A 13276-nucleotide genomic window follows, 5' to 3' on the forward strand; every position below is an offset into this window, starting at 1 on the left:
ATTTCTTATATACTTTATATGACATTAAAGTGATGAATATATTATGAAAAAAAATTAATTTCGTTGCTTTGACATAATTTGATATTGCTTCGAATCTTTTACTTTATACAAAGGTCATTATATGTTTGTAGTAAGTTATTTGAATAAAACTAAATTATACATGTTTTTTTTACAACTCATGTATAATAAATTAAAATAAATATTTTATTTTATTATATGAATTTTGGCCCTCCTAATAATTAATCCTAGCTCCGCCCCTGCCTATATTAAGCAATAACAACACTATATATTAAGGTGGTAACCCCTACACTAGTACTCGTCTCAAACCCAGACTATTGAGCCTCAAGATTTCTTGGAGCTTGAGAACAACAACCTCAGAAGAGCTTCTCAACCGATGTTTCTGTCAAACAAACCATACATGAAAGAAGACTACTTTCCCTTTGAAACAGCACCTGCTAGCCTATCATCAAAAGGCTTTCTTCAAGATTTTGACCATCTTGATGATGATCGTGACAGTCAGTTTCATGCTGATGGCTCAGCATCAAATCCAATTTTTGGTGTCCAAACAGGGTCTAACTTCGATTCTTTTGATGCTTTTCCTTATGGGTTATCATCAGATATTGATTTCTATGATTATGAGTGCAAGCCATTCGTAGGGTATAATATCAATGGAGGTGGTGGGCATGGACATGGTCAAGTCAACGAAGATTTACAGAGTGGTGCCTACTTAAACATGTCTAGTCAAAGGAATCCCATTGACGATATCGGATCCAACCAGGGCCATGTGTCCTTGAATTTCGAAGAAATAAAGCCTGTGAGTTTTGTTGTACCGGATGAAGCCTCATGCGTGAGTGCTGCTACGAATGAGTGCAAAAGGAAAATGGGTTTGAACAAGACTAGGGCACTTCTACCTCCGGCAAGAAAGGCATGGAAAGGTCCTAAGAAGAACAGTATAGTAAAAGGGCAATGGACTACTGAGGAAGATAGGTACACACATATCTTGTTCTAATTAGACATGCATCCCTGAGGTTTTTGTTTTCATGTTAATTAGGTTCCAATAATGGCGTTATTATATATGCTGCATGTTTACACAGGATTCTGATCCAGCTGGTTGAACAGAATGGAGTGAGAAAATGGTGTCATGTTGCTCAAATGTTGCCTGGAAGGATAGGAAAGCAGTGTAGAGAGAGATGGCACAACCATCTAAGGCCTAATATCAAGGTTAACAAGATGAGGAGTGATTTCCCAATTTCCCTTCTGTCATTTTATGTGTATTACTGTTATCTATTTTGATATATCATCACTTGTTTAAGCAAGAATCGCACATAAAATTTAGGGCATTAAAAGCAGTTTTTGCGGGAGTTTATTTCATGTTTGAAGTTATGCCCCAGTAATACTGCATTGCTAGCAGATCTTAGATTATTAATCAATTCTTGCTGATGCATGAGCTAAAAAAGGCTAATAGAATAGATCCAAGTTCTGTTTGTTAGAGAAAGTAAATCAACAGCTCATGAATCATGCATACATGACATGTGTAGATGGGTGTCTTGGCATTATATTCATAAGCTGGATAAGGATGCCAGTTCAATTTCTTATCGTCTCTTTGATTATTCTCATTACAGAAGGATACGTGGAGTGTAGAGGAGGATAAGGTATTGATACAGGCACATTCAGAATTAGGCAACAGATGGGCAGAAATTGCCAAGATGTTGCCGGGAAGGACAGAAAACTCAATTAAGAACCATTGGAATGCAACCAAAAGGAAGCAATACTCGAAGCGAAAGTGTCGACCAAAGTATCCAAAAGCCTCCCTTCTGCAAGATTATATCAAGAGCTTGAACTTAGATTCGGGCATTAGTGGGAGAGGCCTTGGGATAACTACTGCTACTACTGATGTCGTTCTAGGTAATGATACCAGAATGAAAGCACCAGAGCTGCTGCCACGGGACTTGGTCCTTTTCAAAGATAATGATGATGGATTAGTTCCAAACTATAGTTTTAACGAGGTCCCGGATTTTGATATTCATGAGAAAATATTTCGAGGGGGCTGCAGTGTTGATTCTATTCTTGATGAGCTACCTTGTGATGATTCTGTTGCTCATGAGAAGAGATTGGAGATGGATGTGCCAGAACCGGATGTGACTCCATTCATGGGTTTTGAAGTGAAGAAGGAAGTGGATTTAGTAGAAATGATCTCTCAAAGCAGAATGTAAGTCCTTAAGAGCCATGGCCTTACATTATTTTGGATAGAGATAGCATGGCAAGTTAATTTAGGATTAAGATTTTCTTGTAAGCAAATTTAAAGGACTAATGAAAGAACAGAGAAGGAGGAACTTAATGCTTGGTTGCTAATTGTGTTATTCAGAGCTTGAGGAACAAGAAGAAAGGAAAGGAAAGTGAAGAAACTAAAAGACTTTTAGATGTTATTATTTATTGTGAGATGACAAGTTTTGCATTTTATGTTAAGGCTTTGATTACAGAATTATTCTCAAGATTTGCAAGGGAACCTTGAATTCTTGAATAAGACTAAAAATCCTCTTTTCTCTGATCTTTCCTTTATCTTTTTTATACTCATTTGATTTTCATTTCAATATATATCCACATTTTCTAAAAACATTAGATTATATAATTAATTTCATTCTGATTGTTAGTTTACAAGGTAAAATCATTCCAACTCTTGAGGGATTTAATTATAATGATAAAACCTCCATGGAAGTACTGAGATGTTTGTTCTCTAGCTTTGGAATTAAGAATCTTTGGATGTGGCTTCTGTTAAATCTCTTGAAGATCTAATTCTCATGCAAGCACTGATTAAATGTGGTAAAGACGACATGGTAATAAGTAAACATTAAAAAGATTAGCAGTTAGGAAATTAATGGCAATTATGAGCTAATTAATCCTTAACCCTAAGTCCCAATAAATCTGAATTTAGTTAATCGGTTGTTTGAGAAAAAATCCGAATTCAACAAGGAAGAATTATGCTGTCTTTCCTTGAGAAAAGCAAATAAGCCAAAATCTAAAACCAATCAAGTTTCGAATTTTTTTTTCCTTTTTCTTTTCTTAATGTCGGCAGGAAGCTAGAGAAACCCTAATAGAAACAGGAAAAAAAAAAAAGCGGAATTCAGTCAAGCCTGTGATATCTCTATTTATTCGCCAGTGCTATTGCTCTCAGCTCTACTCTGTCTTTGTTTCTTTTCAAATACGCAATGGCTACAAAATCACAGAAAACGGCAACAAGAAGAGAAAAGTTTATGAAAAGATTAATGAGGGTAACAAAGAAACCCAAGCAGTGAGCTTCTCAAAGCGAAAGCCAACCTTGAAGAAGAAAGCAGAGGAGCTTAAGACCTTGTGTGCTGTCACGATTTGCATGGTCTGTTTCGGTCCTGATGGCACCATCGAGACATACCCAGAGAATGCAGCAGAGGTTAAGAGAGAAATCGGGTTCTACAAAGGACTTCATGCAATGCAGAAACGTGAGTTCAACCTCCTGGGTTATTTAGAGAATGTCAAGGGAAAGCTTGGATTGAAGAGACAGAAGGTGAAAAGGAAGAAGCTCGAAGCATTGGCCGAGAGTTTTTCGAATCAAATCGAGGGGTTAAGTGGGGATGCTTTCTTGCACTTCATTGAAACCCTAGAGAGAAAGTTGATGGGTTTGAGGGGGGAAATCGGCGATCTGTCAAGCATCCGCGGTGGTAGAGGACAAGCAAGTGCTCATGGCGATGATAATTCTGATCATGCTTTGGTCCCTTGTGATCGTGCTGTTCCGGAGCCAATAGATGCGAATAGCTGTGTCTTCATGGTTGAAAACATGTGTGCAAACCCCATAGTTGATGAAGATTTAGCAGAGTACTTCTGGGATTCAGAGCTATTGAAGTTAGCAGGATTCGAGTGTCAGCCCGTTACTCCTGAGCAGTAACGTTGTCAGCCACCTGAGAAACCAGGTCTCAGTCAGTGGAAGCAGTTTCAGGTGAATCCCCGATTTTGGTAGCACAGGGGTTTCTTTCTCGTTTTTTCATTTTTATTTCGGTGTAATAATAGTTATTTTCAATCAAAGCAAACTGATTTATGAATTGAAAAGTGCATTGAAGAATTGATTTTGTGTCTTTTGCCCAGATGATAAAAAGCTCGAGGGAAACGAAGATACCAAAACCAATGAGTTAAGATAATTGTGGCCATTTTTCTCCTTTTTTTTTTCTTTTTATGAATGCCTTAATTTTGTTTTTCATCGAAGATAACACCTGATTAAGAATCCACGATCGGATTAAACACAAAGAACTGGATTTTGCACAAAGCTTCCGGTCTGCCTGGAAAATCCATCGATTGCCACAGGCGGCCAAATGCTTCTTTCTTAAAGACAAATTTGCAGACTTGAATCAGGATATATAGAAGGGGAAAACTATAAGTTCTTTCAGGGACGACAACAATTTCTGAACGGCAAACCCTGCAAATTTTTGATTGGGTGTTCGCAAGAGAGTAAAACCACAGCCCGGGGAAAAAAATAAAAAACCAAAGTACAGAAAAAACCTAAATGAGTTCCTCGCCTGATCTACAAAACATGTTCTTGAATGCAATAATATGGATGCTATCATCTAATGACCCAAGTGTAATAGCAGAATCTCTCCCGGAACTTCAAGCTGTCTTTGGCTTTGGCTTAATGCGCTTCACTCTTGAATACAGGAAAACTCCAGCAAGAGCAAGGCCAGTACCTGAATGGAAATCATGTGAAGAAATCATAAGAAAGGAGGAAAGCGTGATACAATGAAACAAGCATGCAAGCAAATTAAGGAATGAATTGCTGTGACATCAAAACATGAATTTTACCAAGTGAGTTGATAGGCGAGACGGGTGTCTTGAAGAAGAAGACGGAGCTCACAATGACAACCACACGCTTCACGCAATTACCAACTGAGTGTGTAACAGGGGATACCCTTTGCAATATCATATAGGAAACCTGCAATGTATAATCCCGAAAAGATCAGACTTGGCTATTTTTTAAAAAAAAAAAAAAAAGAGTTATTTACAAAGCACAACTTCCTTAATAATGGCACACATCATCACTTGGACAAACAGTGACCTCTTACAGCCTGTATTTTATAGAGAAACAGAGCCGCAACCATATACATGCACTTGCACACACTTCTTATTTTAATTTCAAGTTGTTTAACCTCCTTAACTCCCAGCACCACCCCAGCAGGGATCAATTGCACTGAGCACATGATGAGCGATTTTTTTTTTTTTTTTTCATTTTTCCTTGCATAACTAGTTGAACATAACAGGTAGACAAAAATAATAAAATAAAAACAAATACAAGGCATGTACAATCTTTTATATCATGATACCAATACACTAATAGCAGTCAGAAACTTGAAGAGTTCAATAATCCCAGAACAAAGATAGCAATTACAAACAATAGAGGAGTTCAATGCCTAAAGAATGTTTGTGAAAACCTTTTTTGGCATAAACCACTATCCTATGTTAAAAAGGCAAGGACAACAGCGATTTCCCAACCTCTCTCACCAAAACAACAGATCATAGGTTAGAAAAGAAACAATCAAGAACCTAGAAAGACTTAACAGCATAGAATTAATTCTTTTCCAAATCTAGAGGGGAAATTTCACACATCTGGGTGTCTTACGCAGTGACATGTAGACATTTTCCAGCACATAAGCAATGCTATCCAATTGATTTTCCACAAATATTCAGTCCACTAAAAACAACCCGAGAAGTAAAATGCTCAAAAGATGGCAAATTTCCATGGTGAAGACAAATTAAAATATAAAGATAATTACTTTCAAAAATACAAGATGAAAGTACTACAAAGACAGAAAAACATAATCGACAAAACCCTAGAAAGGTAAAAACAAAATATTCTTTAAGAATAGATGACCTATGAGTTTGGAGAAAAAAAGAGAAACATCAAAAACACAAAGCAACCTTACCTGTTGATAGGCATGGAAACACAGCGCAGCAATAAGAGACCTGGTGTATACCTGTTTAACATTCAATCCCTGTCACACAAAAACAGATAAGCATGTCAGACAAGGACTCATATAGAATATGCTTTTTGATTAACCAAGAATTCTGTTACAATTTTTTTCTGCGAAGAACTCACAGCAGATTGGAGGTATGCTGGAGTAAACTTGACACCTTCCATGAAGATAGTCACAGGGGCTAATAGGAGAAGTGACATGATTGTTATGATGGAGAAAAGAGTAATGTTGTCCATAGATTCCTGTTCATGAACAAACCATTAGTCATGCACCAATCTAAAGCAAATTGAAGTACCAGAATATTGCAATACGAACCAACTATGGAAATGTTTAGTTCAATTGGGAAGCAAAACCAAAATGTTCAGTCCAACATGTACCAAAGCCATGATGAAGTTGTGAATATGGGAAGGCAGAATTACCTCATTCTTAACCATAACTTTTTTGCTGAGGACATTACGAGATTGGTTTGTCAAATTAGAAGCCATTGCACTCCAAAAACCGGCCCTTTTGAAATACACAATGATAAATTCGTAATAGAGTGCATCAGTAACAGCTCAAAATAAAGTGCATCCCTAAAATTTTGGGTGGCTGTGACTGTAATTATATAATGACTGCATAAGCATCCCTTACCAATTGAAAGAGGCCTCGGTGACTGAGGCAAGCGCCACTCCACCAACAATTGGTAAAAGGGAACCAACCACCCAGAGGGTAGGCATCTGGTACAAAAAGTTAAAAATTAGAGCTAAGGCAACTTAACCAGTGTTTGACAGAAACAGTAATCATTCAAACCGTAACAGCAACATTAGCTACTAAAATGAACATGATAGTAAACTCCCTATCCAGGAGATGCAAAAGATGAGAAAAAAGAAAGAACTGTACCTCCCCTAGAAACATAGCGGAAAGGACAACCGAGAAGAAGGGCTCCATAGCTTTGATAGTGTGAGTAAATGAAACAGCCACCTTTCCAAGACTCATATTAGTGAAAAGGTTCCCTAGGGTGTGAACCACCGCCAGCGGCAGAATCATAGCAAGCTACTCAAATAAAAAAATAAAAAACAAAAATAAGTCTCCCTCTCGACAACAGAAAGAATGAATCACGCATATATTAAACGTTACAGCTGCATCATAAATCACATACCTGCGCACCACTAATTTTCGGCTTTTTATATAGATTGAAAGTCCACATAAAAATAACTAATACAGTCCCAACAGCAAACTGAACTGCAGTAACAGTTACTGGGTTCGGGAATACCTTCAAAACCTGTGAAAAGTAGCATAACAAAATCGTCTTTATCAATCTACATTAATCTAAGAAAACTAATAATATTTTCTTTTTCTTTTTCTGAATAATCAGTTTGGTTAATTGAATCAAAATTAAAGAAAAAACTTAATATATTGCTAAATTTGAAAAATGATCTAAACATTTCCAGTTCATAATTTATTCCAATATAATTTTAACAAAAAAAAAATAGAGAGAGAGAGAGAAGAAAGGAAAAAACGAACCTGTTTGTTATAAATATTGAAGTAGATATTAAAAAGATACCAAAGGCCAAACAACAAACCAAGCTCTAAAGTCTTGACCAGACTACTCTTCTCCTCTCCCTCGCCAGCACTCTCTGGAACAGCCGTAGCTCTCACTTCAAAACGCTCCGTTTTACTCTCGGAGACCAAGGGAGGCAACGGGTTCCAGGGCCGTGAAAGAGACGAGCTGGAAGCAGAAGACAAGGACCAGGATCGGCGAGGGAAAACGACATTGTTAGAGTCGAGATCGTATCGTTTTGAAGACGAGAAAGCGCGAATTGGATCGAATCGAGGAGGAAGCGAATAAGTAGTAGTAGAAGAAGAAGAAATTAGGCGTCGTGGTTTGAGGGTAGAGGGAGAAGGAGAGAAGGTGAAGGCTGCGCTCTGCATTTTCGAGATCCGAAAGTAGCAGAGACAGAAACAAGAGATTCAGAGTCTTATGTTTGGTGCGTAGAGAGGGAGAGTTGTGTTTGGTTTTTGTAGTTGGGAGGGAAGCGTTGGAGAGTCCGTCGAGGGAGAGAGTTTCTTCTCTTTTAATTTTTTTTTTTTATTCTTTTTTATATATAGGTTGGAAGGAAATGTTAGGTGGCTGCATCGGGCAACACAAGGAGAGGAGTGAGATTTTTCTCTTTTTCTCTTTTTATTTTATTATTATTATTAATGAAGAAAATAGATCGGAAAATAGATCGGAAATGGTGGATATTTTTGGGAATTTTAAATATTTTAGAATTTAGACTGGTAAATAAAACAGAGAGAGATTCTGATTTCTTTTCATTCAGCTTCATAAGTCTTGTTTGGTTTTGATTGTTATAGACTTGCTTACTCTGAAAGGTACCTTTGGGATCCGTTTGACAATTGGGATAACCTCACAATTAGTCCCCCATTTATAACCCCTTTCGCATCTAGATCCCTGATTACATAGAAATCTTCAATTTGGTCCTTCTGTCAACAAATGTGCCTACCATCAGTGTCTAACGTTGTAGATAGGCTAATATATATTTTTATAGATGAGGCCTTGTCGCCAAACTAGTATATTAAATAAGAAAATTTATATTTTTTTATTTGATTATTGAATTAGATTTAAATGTTTGCACAAGATTTATAAGATTCAATTCTACGAAGGACCAGTATTGTCGATTCATCTAGCTTAGAAAATTTTGTTTGATTCAATTTTATTATTTTGGATTTCTTTTTATTTTAAGATTCTGATTTTTCCTATATTGTTATGGTCGGTGTTATACTTACATAAAGACTTCTAAATCTTTTTTAGGTATAATTTATCAAACTAATATTTCATAAATAAATAAATAAATTAGAGTGATTTGTTTTTAAACCATATTTTTCACTCAATTTGTTATCTTTTAGAGTGTTTTTTTTTTTAATCAAAACATGTAAGCTGTATTTTTTTTGTTTTCCCTTTAGTTTCATTTTATTATTATTATTATTTTTTGTCTTGAAGTTAATGATCATCTAAGTCTCTAGTGGCCGTACGGGTTATAAGACTCGAACCAGTAACCTCTAAAAAATAAATCTAAAATCTAACCAGTTGAATTACATTACTCTCATAATTTCTTTGATTTTATTCTTGTTCGTGTAAACAGTTCAACAAAACCTAATTGATTTTTCATTAAAAAGAACACTACATGGGTTGTTGGAAGCATAGTTTTGAAACCCAACCCGGTCATTGACCCGGTCGACCTTCTGGGTCACGGGTCAGGTGGGTTGACCCGGGTTAACCCGGGTCACCCCAAAAAAACCTATATATAAAAAAAACACATAACTAATTACAATATAACACTTACTTAAACCAAATTTAAATTATAAACCAATAATATAAATTTAATTCAATATCCAAAATACAAACTAAATATAAATTATAAAATATTTAAAACAAAACATCCAACCACATAAATTCCAAAATATTTATATGAGAGGAGGGTGTTGTTAAAGGAGGAGAGCATGTTTATTTATTTATTATTTTTTTAAAAGGAATAAAGCATAATCTCTTTCAAACAAGGAGAAGGCACGAATAAAGCTAAAGCATTTAGCTCTGCTTGAAGTTGAATGGCTAGAGGGCTAAACTAATGACTTCCTTCATGGCTTATGACTACAGCCTCCAGGAACAATCGCTTACATGTGCATGTTTTTGAATGAGATTATAACATTGGTTTTTTTATATTAACAATCGCTTATTCTTTACTATCCTTCATTATGTTTTTTTCTTAAATCTTATTCAATCATTTTATTACATGTGCATGTTTTTATTATCATATAATTATTTGTTCTAATTATTTTTTATTATTATTAAATAGAGGAAATATTATACTAGCATATTATTTAGTTTCAATGGGATATAAATTATTAATTTTGTTATAAAAAATGCCTGATATCTAATTAAATAAGAAAAATTGAATAACTCCTCAAGTCACGAGATTATATATCCTAATATGCATCTATCTCTCAGTCTCTCAATTTTATTTTTAATTTTGTAAGCAATTTTATATATTGGCAAGTGTAATTATCAACTATTTTTGTTTCACAGTTAAAATATTTTTTTATGATAAAAATATAATTAACAATGCCTAAGGATTTGTATTTATTTTTTTGGGCGTTACAGGAACGTGGATACGTTAACTAGTGAATAGTCTATTTAAGATGGATCCAAGTGATGAGAGATTTAATTTTCATATATGAAAACCCATAAAAATAACATGACTATTAAATACTAACAATAAGAAAGGTTTGAGATAGATATGCAATACACTCACGGGACATTTTAACAAGAGAGTGTTTAGTGTCCCGATCCAAGTCAATCAGTATGCTCGCCATTGTTAGCCTGAAAATTGAGTTCGAATCAGAATAGTTGAACGGACGACAGGGAGAAACTTTTGTCCACGGTTCAATCAAAAGATGCTGTGGAGAACATAGAGATTTTGGGCTGCCTGTTCTTGATGCGACTCTAATTCATGGGATCTGCTGGTTAGAGAAAAGGGTAAAAAGCACAACCATATCCACAATCCATGACTGGAACATACCTGGTACGAGTGGGGAGTTGCGTTTTTGGACTGAATGGCAGGCACCGCTTCTTTTCCTGCTTCTGGGTCTCGACCTCTGTATATATGGCACTGATTCTGCTCACCTTGTTGGCTTCTGCTACACCCTGTTCTTCGTTCTTCGTCTGTCTTCGCTCTTCGGTGCTAAGTATGTTTTTAGAGTCATTAAACGGCGTCGTTTAATGACAGGAAGAGTAAAAAATAAAGTGGCCGGGTCTCACCCGGGTTTGGCCGGGTCGACCGGGTCCCGGGTCGACCCACCGGGTCGACCGGGTTTGACCGGGCCAATTCCCAAGCGGGTTTTGGCCTTCACCCGGACCGGTTCCGTGCCCGGGTCGGACGGGTCCCGGGTCGACCCGCCGGGCCGGTCCGGGTTTAAAAACTATGGTTGGAAGTGAGGGCCAGTAGCCCCCCATTATTCTTCCAATATCCAAAACACTCCCCAATTTGAGTGTAGAGCGTGGACAAAACACTGCCCAAGTGGGATGTAGAGTGTGGACAAAACATAAAATAAAATTTGGTCAGGTGGGGACTGTATTTTTACGTTCTTTAGTGCTTGGAAGTTTATTTATGATGTTTTTTAAAATGTTTTTTATTTAAAAATATATTAAAATAATATTTTTTATTTTTTAGAAATTATTTTTAATGCAACATATTAAAATAATCTAAAAATATTACAAAAAATTAACTTTTTATAAAAATACTTTTCAAACTTAAAAACAAACAGGGGAGAAGGGGGAAGGGCTTCAGAGATCTATCTTTGTTGCCAGATTTGAAAGCTATTTCCACCAACCGGCATTTTGACTAGGAAAACTATCATTTAGTGCTCGGTGCATTCACTGGGCACGTGAGATCTCGGAGATTTTGTCGAGGGAGTGAAAATGGTGAAAAATGCTTATTGCTTGGTTGGTGGCGTGCTGCTAGCTGCTACCGCTTCCTCGGGCTCGGAATTTTGTTAAGCTTCGCCTGCTCCGGCGAGCCTGGAGATTCTAATCAATTTTCCTGCCCATGTAAAAATAATGTCAAAGATCGAACAAAATCTGAACTTTCGCTCACCGAAATTGGGACACTACTATAAAAACTAGAAACGTGCGGGCCTCAAAGTGGAGAAAACTAGGAGATTTCAGAAGAAAGACAACATAGAAGAAAAATACTAAGTTAGAAGGCTTATAAAAAAAAAAAAAAAAAAAAAAAAAAAAAAAAAAAAAAAAAACCTTTGCTAGAATGGCAAGTCATGCATGAAAGAGAGGGTTAAATATCGTGGTGATGTACTACCGATAATAATAATAATAATAATAATAATAATAATAAAAGTTCAAAAAAAAATTAGAAATTTAAGTAAATTATCATGGAAGAGGCTTAGTGGAATGCTTAAAAGTAGTCACTCATTGAAAGTGGCAATCAAAACAATTTTTTGATCATCAATTTCATTTATTAATAGAACTCAACAAATCAAACCTTATGCCCAATATGTCAAACCCTCCAAACCAAAAATCATTAAGATTTATAGCTTTTAACTTGTTAAACAGACAACATGAAACTATCTTGATTTACAGCTTTTTAACTTGTTAAACATTAAAGAGAGAGAGAGAGAGTACCAACAACGTTATGTGACTTTTTAACCCAAATAATCATTAAAAAAAAAAAAAAACATATACTAACAAACAATCAATAAAGTAAAAATGGTTAAAAAAAAAGAAGATATTTTTCAACACCCTATATCTTTTAAAATTATACTAAAATAGGTGGAGGTGAAATCCACCTAAGTAGATTGAAAATAATTAGGTCTTTTGATGACACAATGCAATGAACATATTGACTTCAAAAGCCAAAAAAAAAAAAAAAACATGAAGACAATTTAGCCATGTTATAGAAGCACCGTATGAAGACTGTATTACCTTTTAATGCAAGAAAATATTGAACTTATATAAAAAGACTTTTATATCTTCATATTGGTTTTTTTTATATATATAATAAACAAATTGATAGATGCAATTATTTAATCTTTTAACAATATACATATTATTAAAAAACATTGCTAACACACGTCAACAAATGAGATGCGTGTGCGGCTTCACCCATCATCAAATATTTTTTTCCTGATTTTTTTTAATTTTATCATTTAACACTAGATTTATATTAAGTTTTTTTATTAATTTTTTTTCAAGTTTATCATTCAGTATTTAGTTGAATTTATATTAGTCTTTATAAGTTGTTTCGGTATGTTTTCTATGATATTATTTCAGTCTTAAATAAACATTATGATATTCTGCTTATACTCAATTTTGCAAACATATATTTATGTTATAATATGATAAATAAAAAATAATATTTTAAAAAATAAAAATTATCAAACCTAGTGAAGTCCATAATCAGGGTCACAGTTTTGTCAGGTTAACCCGTAAAGTTCAAGTCAATCCAATACATTTATGTCTTAATATTAAAAATATATATATACCGTCTTTAAGTTTTTTAAAGCCAAACAATATTTTTATTGACGTTAATCCTTTAAACAGTAATGCTAGACACTTTCCTGATTTATTTATTTATTGACGTTCAATTTTTATTTTTCTTAATGTAACATGAAGCATAGCACATAACTATAAACTAGTGACATGTAAATTACTAGTCCACATGGCAACTTGCTTCCATTGCAAATTCAATAAAAGAACAAAAAATGGATTATCGAAGAGAAGATCAACAACAATGCTT

The 13276-nt window shown here is 35.0% G+C and overlaps 3 protein-coding genes across 3 annotated transcripts; 2 read left to right on the forward strand and 1 right to left on the reverse strand.

Annotated features, from left to right (window-relative positions):
* The first annotated feature begins 342 nt into the window (after positions 1 to 342).
* On the forward strand, positions 343 to 2524 carry LOC118057492 (transcription factor MYB98). Its single transcript, XM_035070085.2, has 3 exons — positions 343 to 987; positions 1095 to 1221; positions 1623 to 2524. The coding sequence occupies exons 1-3, from the start codon at positions 395 to 397 to the stop codon at positions 2211 to 2213; spliced, it is 1311 nt and encodes a 436-aa protein (XP_034925976.1). The 5' UTR covers positions 343 to 394; the 3' UTR covers positions 2214 to 2524.
* A 477-nt stretch (positions 2525 to 3001) lies between these two features.
* On the forward strand, positions 3002 to 4244 carry LOC118057491 (uncharacterized). The gene is made up of 2 exons (XM_035070084.2): positions 3002 to 3967; positions 4114 to 4244. The coding sequence occupies exon 1, from the start codon at positions 3368 to 3370 to the stop codon at positions 3914 to 3916; it is 549 nt and encodes a 182-aa protein (XP_034925975.1). The 5' UTR covers positions 3002 to 3367; the 3' UTR covers positions 3917 to 3967; positions 4114 to 4244.
* Positions 4245 to 4359: 115 nt separating this feature from the next.
* On the reverse strand, positions 4360 to 8087 carry LOC118057490 (phosphoenolpyruvate/phosphate translocator 1, chloroplastic). Its single transcript, XM_035070083.2, has 9 exons — positions 7494 to 8087; positions 7129 to 7251; positions 6870 to 7022; positions 6621 to 6706; positions 6410 to 6494; positions 6113 to 6232; positions 5940 to 6008; positions 4822 to 4951; positions 4360 to 4706 (listed from the first exon to the last, which is right to left on the reverse strand). Exons 1-9 carry the CDS (start codon positions 7899 to 7901, stop codon positions 4630 to 4632), a joined length of 1251 nt encoding a protein of 416 aa, XP_034925974.1. The 5' UTR covers positions 7902 to 8087; the 3' UTR covers positions 4360 to 4629.
* Between the last annotated feature and the right edge of the window lie 5189 nt (positions 8088 to 13276).

The sequence above is a fragment of the Populus alba genome, chromosome 15, assembly GCF_005239225.2.
Source record: "Populus alba chromosome 15, ASM523922v2, whole genome shotgun sequence".
Classification (NCBI taxonomy): Eukaryota; Viridiplantae; Streptophyta; class Magnoliopsida; order Malpighiales; family Salicaceae; genus Populus; species Populus alba.

What these genes read in the sequence shown, in the direction of transcription:
- LOC118057490 (XM_035070083.2), bottom strand. Translation starts at nt 7,901, where the DNA reads ATGCAGAGCGCAGCCTTCACCTTCTCTCCTTCTCCCTCTACCCTCAAA. An exon ending in CGAAAATTAGTGGTGCGCAG is followed by an intron (nt 7,023 to 7,128) that starts GTATGTGATTTA and finishes TTATTTGAGTAG; the next exon opens with CTTGCTATGATTCTGCCGCT. An exon ending in CTCGCCTATCAACTCACTTG is followed by an intron (nt 4,707 to 4,821) that starts GTAAAATTCATG and finishes ATTTCCATTCAG; the next exon opens with GTACTGGCCTTGCTCTTGCT.
- LOC118057491 (XM_035070084.2), top strand. Translation starts at nt 3,368, where the DNA reads ATGGTCTGTTTCGGTCCTGATGGCACCATCGAGACATACCCAGAGAAT.
- LOC118057492 (XM_035070085.2), top strand. Translation starts at nt 395, where the DNA reads ATGTTTCTGTCAAACAAACCATACATGAAAGAAGACTACTTTCCCTTT. An exon ending in TGGACTACTGAGGAAGATAG is followed by an intron (nt 988 to 1,094) that starts GTACACACATAT and finishes ATGTTTACACAG; the next exon opens with GATTCTGATCCAGCTGGTTG. An exon ending in ATCTAAGGCCTAATATCAAG is followed by an intron (nt 1,222 to 1,622) that starts GTTAACAAGATG and finishes TTCTCATTACAG; the next exon opens with AAGGATACGTGGAGTGTAGA.